This window comes from Triticum urartu, chromosome 1A (genome assembly GCF_056163025.1).
Source record: "Triticum urartu cultivar PI428250 chromosome 1A, HENAU_Tu73, whole genome shotgun sequence".
NCBI classification, from domain to species: Eukaryota; Viridiplantae; Streptophyta; class Magnoliopsida; order Poales; family Poaceae; genus Triticum; species Triticum urartu.
In genome coordinates this window covers 451,415,675-451,422,469 of record NC_141873.1, presented here as the reverse complement: position 1 = coordinate 451,422,469, position 6,795 = coordinate 451,415,675, and the positions used below count along the sequence as shown (strand labels likewise).

General features: G+C 52.0%; 1 protein-coding gene across 1 annotated transcript; it reads left to right on the top strand.

The window, feature by feature from the left end:
- The first annotated feature begins 2,027 nt into the window (after positions 1–2,027).
- Positions 2,028–3,598, top strand: LOC125535295 (E3 ubiquitin-protein ligase SGR9, amyloplastic). Its single transcript, XM_048698353.2, has one exon. It carries the CDS (start codon positions 2,459–2,461, stop codon positions 3,329–3,331), a length of 873 nt encoding a protein of 290 aa, XP_048554310.2. The 5' UTR covers positions 2,028–2,458; the 3' UTR covers positions 3,332–3,598.
- The last annotated feature ends 3,197 nt before the right edge of the window (positions 3,599–6,795 follow it).

Sequence of the window (6,795 nt, the reverse complement as noted above, 5' to 3'; positions counted from 1 at the left end):
ATGCTCTAGACCATGACGCCTAACCGTCTGGAAGATGCACAGTCTTCAAAGGTAACAAGCATCGGATCCACGCAGGATCAATCTCTTCAGTGATGCTCAATCACTTGGGGTTTGTAGGTGTTTGGATTTGGGTTTTCCTCACTTGATGATTTTCACTCAAAGTCCTCGGAGGATGGTATGCTCTCAAATGACAAGTGTTAGTTTCTCTGGAGCAGCCAACCAGCTAGTGGTTGTAGGGGGGCGGCTATTTATAGCCTAGGGAGCAGCCCGACATGATAAGACATAAATGCCCTTCAATGATATGACCGTTAGGTGGGTAGATATTTTGAGACAACTGGCGCATAGCACAGCAACGGTCGGAATTTTGAGTATCAAATTCCTTAGGGCTATCATGTTCCTCACTGTGTAGGCAATCCGCACTGGCGAATTCCTAACTCCTCAGTCAGATCAAATTCCTCAAAGACCAGAAGAATTTTGTCTCTGTCACTGAAGAAATTGACTGAACTGTATGAGATTTCCAATAGCTTCACTCGAAGGGATTGGTAGGTGTAGGATTTTGAGTTGAGCATCACTTGGAAATTTTTCCTTGGTATTTCCTCGACCCCCTTTAACAGTACGATGTTTTCTATGACTCAAGAAAGAGAAAATGAAACTACTAAGACAAAAGTCTTCATGCTTCATGTTCCTTGAATGAATACCAAGTCTTCAGGATTACACCAATTTCTTCACTTTCAAAGTCTTCAGAAAGTCTTCAGAAATCCAAAGTCTTCAGTCGAAGAACTTCATTTTTAGGGGTCGACTTTCTCTGTAAATATCAAACTCCTCATATACTTATAGACCTGTGTACACTCGCAAACGCATCAGTCCCTTAACCTATAAGTCTTCAATACACCAAAATCACTAAGGGGCACTAGATGCACTTACACACCTCGATCATATCGTAGCGGTGCTTAGGCGAAGCCCTGCGTCGGTAGCAACATCATCACCGTCATCACGTCGTCGTGCTGACGGAACTCTCCTGTGAAGCTCTGCTGGATCGGAGTTCGTGGGACATCATCGAGCGGAACGTGTGCTGAACTCGGAGGTGTCGTACGTTTGGTACTTGGATCGGTTGGATCGTGAAGACGTACGACTACATCAACCGCGTTCTCATAACGCTTCCTCTTACGGTTTACGAGGGTACGTGGACGATACTCTCCTCTCTCGTTGCTATGCGTCACCATGATCTTGCGTGTGCGTAGGAATTTTTTTGAAACTACTGCGTTCCCCAACAAAAGGATAACCATCAAGTCATGGGAAAGAAGTGGGAGAAGGTAAGGGACTCTGGTGACGCCGCGGCTACAAAAATGTCGTCCACATGGGCGGGCGTTTTTTCGGCAAGGTAGAACAAGAAAGATGAGAGGTACAAACTCATGTTGGATGCGCAAAAGAAAAGGATGGATTGAGACCGGAAGAGGACGGAAAAGAAGCTGGATATTGAGAGGGAGAAGATCGAGTTGGAGAAGCAAGAGGCCGCGATCAAATAGGAACTCGAGAAGGACAATACATTTGGATAGATTGAGCTTGAGCAGGAAAGGTTGCAATTCGCATGGGATGCGAAGGATGCGAAGATCATGTTGGCGGACGAAACCCTTTTGGATGAGCATATGCAAAGAAGTGGCTTATGGATAAGAAGAAGGAGATCAACGAGTGTAGGGAGTACGAGTCGATGAGGGCGGCTGTGGCAGTGGCGAAGCATGCAGCAAGGATGCATGCCGAGCGGGACAGCCCAGATGCAGGCGGAGCAGGATGCTAGCATGGCCTTGGAGCAGGCGGCATGGGTGGCGTCCGACAAGCACGGGCGGAGCTACGATTGAGCCACGCCCCAGGCCCCAGGCCTGCTACAGTACGCAACGGTGTTGCTACACGGCCCAAAATGCCACAGTAACTGAAGTATGTATTTTGCACGCCCCAGGCCCAGGCCCAGGCCCCCTGATCTGGGTCCTGGATCCGCCACTACCAACAAGTGATACGGCAAGCGAGTCATCTGTCACGCTCGGACATGGATTTCAATTTGGCATGTCCCTTTTGTTAAACTACTATTTGTTTTTCTTTATTTCGAATAATACAGACAATTTTTACATTGTATGATCGACGTGTATAAATCGTATGGATTTAAATATCCACATTTAGGGCACGTGGATGTGCGGCAATATGAGGAACTGGTTACGATGTCTATGAACGCGTCCGCAGGTGTATAGAGAGCGGATTTGCCATGTCCGGAAATGACGTGTGGATCCACGATTTCGACTGTGCCCCTGTATCAATGTAAGGCCACACGTGTTACAGTCCAGATTTACACAAGTTCTCATAGACACGCTGCATTGCCCTCCAAAACTTTGAAGTGTGTATAAATGTCCTGCAAAAAGAGATTTCCCACCATCTCACTCCGCTCTCTCCAAAGCTGCCCGCGATCCCGATGGAGGCCAGCCATGCCCACTCGCCGACCCTTTCCTCGTCCGAAACCATAATGGCCGCCCTCCTCTCATCCGTTCCCGCCGTGCGGCTCCCTTCGCTGGTCCGGGCGCTTGGCGCGGACGCGCGCCGGCAGCGCGGCCGCCTCGCGTTCCTCCTCCTCTCCCCGCCGCATTTCGCCCGCGCCCTCGCGCGGCTCCGCTCCATGCCTCTCCCAGCCAAGGCCGCGCTGCTCGGCCGCGTGCTCCTCCGCTCCCTCCTCATGCTGCTCCCGGCGCTCTCCCCCGACGGCTCCCACCACCTCCTCCGCCTCCCGACGCCCGACCTCGACGCCGCGCTCCTGCTCGTGGCCATGTGCGACTCCTACTCCCCGGCCGCCTCCTCCGCGTCACCCGTGGACTGGCACGCGCTGCTCGTCGACGACGTGGTGCGCAACGCTCTCTCCATCTCCGGCCTCGGCGGCACGCCCTGGGCCACCGTCGCGCCGTACCTCGACGCGGCCGCCAAGTGCCGCCGGTTCGCGGACGTCGTCTCGGAGGACCGCGCCGTTGCCGGCGTCGGTGGCGATGGTAACAAAAACAGCGTGGGGCGCGGAGGTGCGTCGCACGCGACAGTGCTGGCGCTGCCGACCGCGCCCGGGGACGGGACCCCGTGCGCGATCTGCAGGGAGGAGATGGCGCCCGGGCGCGGCGGGGTGTGCGTGCTGCGGCCGTGCGGGCACCGGTTCCACTGGCCGTGCGCGCTGCGGTGGCTGGCGCGCCGCAACACCTGCCCGTGCTGCCGCGCCGAGCTGCCCGCGGAGGACGCGCTCGCAGAGACCCGGCGCCTGTGGCGCGCGGTCGAGAGGATGGCGGGAGACAGCGGCGGCTGTGCGTGACAGCGCCGGCTGGATCAGAGCGCGCGGCCCGCGTACGGGACGTGCGTTTGGACGTGCTCGCCTGTCCCGGTCTCCACTCTCCAGTTGCAAGTACTGGTGTCAGATTCGTGTGGATGGCGATGGCTTTGGTGGGCCCGCGTGCCGAATAATGGTGCAGGATTACTGTTAGGTACATAAACAAATGGAATGGGATCGAATGTATACTCGTAATTAAGGCTCATCATGCCGTATCATCACAATGCAAAATGTGGGTTTAGTTTTGTGTTAGCTTTGGTGGATCCGAAGCAGGTTTCGGGGGAGAAGGTAGGTATCGTCGTTTTGCAGCCTAGTTGCTGCTTTTTAGGCTTCTTGGTGATGATGTTGGCGCCTCCAACAACATGCATCATGTACGTGTGGATATTTCTAAAAAAAAATGTACATGTGAATTATTGTAAGATCGTACTACTGCGGTCACTTCGCGGGAGTAATTTTTTTTAAACATCCTATCTATTCATTTCCAATCACGGTAGTATAACGAACATTAAAAATAATTAAAAAAATTATATCCAGATTCATAGACCATCTAACGACGACTACACGTCCGGAGGCATGCCGCCATCATCGTCCCTCCCTCACCGGAGCCGAGTAAACTTGTTGTAGTAGACAGTCGGAAAGTCGTCATGCTAAAACCCCGTGGGACCAGTGCACCAGAACGACAACCGCCATCGATGAAGAGTAGCTTAGATTGGAAGGATACAACCAGAGGACACACGAACGTAGACGAACGACAAAAAGATCCGAGCAAATCTACCGAAAAACAGATCCGCCAGAGACACACCTTCACATGCCCGTCGATGATGCTAGATGCACCACCGGAACGGGACCTATGCGAGGAGAACCTTATTCCATTTCAGGGAGCCGTCGCAGCCGCCTCGCCTTTCTGATCAGAACACAAATCCTAACAAAACTCAAAAACACATCTAAAAACAGGGTCCTCCCATCAGCAAAGGTCGGGATCCACCACGCCCCCATGGTCCTAAGGCCTCTGGAGACGAGACAGACCGACGCCAGCGCCGGCGGGAGGCGGAGGAGCAGGAGTAACTGTTACTGATATGGAAGCCATTGCCTTAATGCCTTAATGGTGGTGGATCAAGTAGACAACCCTGGTCTTGATCTCATGAGGACGTCCCGCTGCAAAAGTAAAACAGGTGACTGAAAAGTTCGACGGGTTATATTTTTCAGCTTGATTTGACGACCGAACCGAAAGTGCTTGCTATGATGGTATCTATCGAACACGCAGTAAGTCTAAGATTGCACCTGATATCCCACCATGTTAAGATGTACTGTAGTACATTTCCGAATGTGGATGCGCATATGTATAGCATACACCAATTGCTCCATCTGCTACAATATCATCGGGCTATTCTGAGATGAGATGGCCATGTCGAACAGTCCACTTCATCATGTAGGAACAGCAATCAGGGCAGACGGACGCGCGTGGACGCATCTTGTTTCGGGAATCGGCACTCACTCGGTCACGCGGGCATACTCGTACGTGCATGCACCGGCAATGAGAGAGGCCTAGCTAGCTTGACGATATGCGCGAGTGAGGTGGACGTACGGGCGGCCCGCCTAAACACCGGCGCCGATCGCGTAGGGGTTGGGGGGATCGAGCTAGCGGAGATTGCCGGGTGGCGGGTGGGATTGGGACGTCGTTTTCCGCTTCGTTCCTCCTACCCATGCAGCCCGTGTCCCCCCTCGTGGACTATGCGCGCGCACCTTCTGTGCCCGATCGCAGCATGTGCGTGCGTGCCTGTATATGCCCACCACACAGTTGCAAGATTGTGATCCATCGTTGCGTGTTGATCTGCCAACATTGTACTGCACTACATTCCCTAAAAAACTGTCATGTAAGCTCAAAATGATAATGACGTGATGTGCTCTTGGAAGCTTACCGGGTATCATTTTGGGTGAGTCGGCACTATACACTACAAGAAATCTATTAATCTATAACGAATTTACGATGACAATTTCAGAAACTGTTATGGACGGTCTGATACAGCCCCGCAAGCCCGTCTAAAGCCCGCCCAACCATTTCGCATATAAAAGGCTAACTCTAACACACTCCTCCACGGCCCCCTCCTCTCCTCCTCCTCCACGCAGCCGCCTCCTCATTCCCCATCGCTGCCACCCACCACCTCTTCCCATCCCTCCTCCCACGGCTCGCCGCCGCCCCCCTCACCTCACCTCACCTTGCAGCTATGGCAGATGGCAGATCCTCCGCATCACCCACCCATCCACACCTCTCGCAACCAAACTCTTTCTCTCTCGTGCGACCCCTCGCGCCGGGACCAGCACCTGTAGATTTCGGCGATGTCTGCCACCGCACAGCACACCAACGGGCTAGTCTCCGACCCCTCCCTCCTCCGGCCCGTCTGGATCCGCCAGCACCAGTCTCCGGCGCTTGTCCATGACCCCTAGCCCGTGGCTAGGGTTTCGGTTGCGGCATCGCGTCCATCGCCGGTGCTTCTCCGGCGGCTCCTTTCCGTCGGACAACGCACTCCACGCCTCTCCGCCTCCTGGATGGCGTCCCCTAGCTCGATGCGCTCATGCGAGTTGGGCTGGACGGCGGGGAGCCGGACCTCCTCTGCCGCCTCTCCGACGCGGCTATGCTTCCTGTGTCGACCTCCTCTGCCGCGCCATGGTGGTTGCCGACCTGCACTGCGACCACTGCATCACCAATTAACCTCTTCAATGAGAACTTGGTACCTCTACCTTCCTCCTCTATGGCATCCTCTGCTTATATTATTTCATCCGCTGCTCCTGAATTATTCACGGAACTGATAACTACCGTGCATATTGGAACTTGCTTTCTCAAAATTTACTTGTAATATTCGCTTGTGACCGGTCAGTTTTGATTCCTGATCTATATTAAGCATAGGTTAAGGCTTGCATTTTCACTTAGATTGCATAGCGAATTTTGACAGATATATATCTCACGAATTCTATAAGCTTGAACATTGCATGATTGATAAGAGGACATCCAGGACAGGTGAAGCCGGTATTTCATTTTAGTTGGCACATTTCAAGGACTAGTAATATGGTGTCTGATATATGTGTTTTAGTCTTACCAATGCAAAGATGGAAAATATGTTTGGTTCCATTTATTATTATTATCCAAAGGATGGTCAGTGTTGCACAACTTCAAGTTTCTGATGTTAGTTCATTATTATAATTCCAAGTAATAAATAGATACTTGTTTCTTTATGCAAGACAAACCTCAAGTATATCATGAAGAAAGGGAAAGTAATGTGTGGATAGCCATTGTACATTGTTCCTTCATAGTTTAGTTAGTATGCATTTGAATCAATTCTTCAAGACTCCAGTTAGTAAATTTAGACATTTGTGAAGGCATAGTTCTTTAAGAATTTGGTTCAGTTGAGATAACATATGCATTTCAGTAATAATGAAATGAAACCGCACAT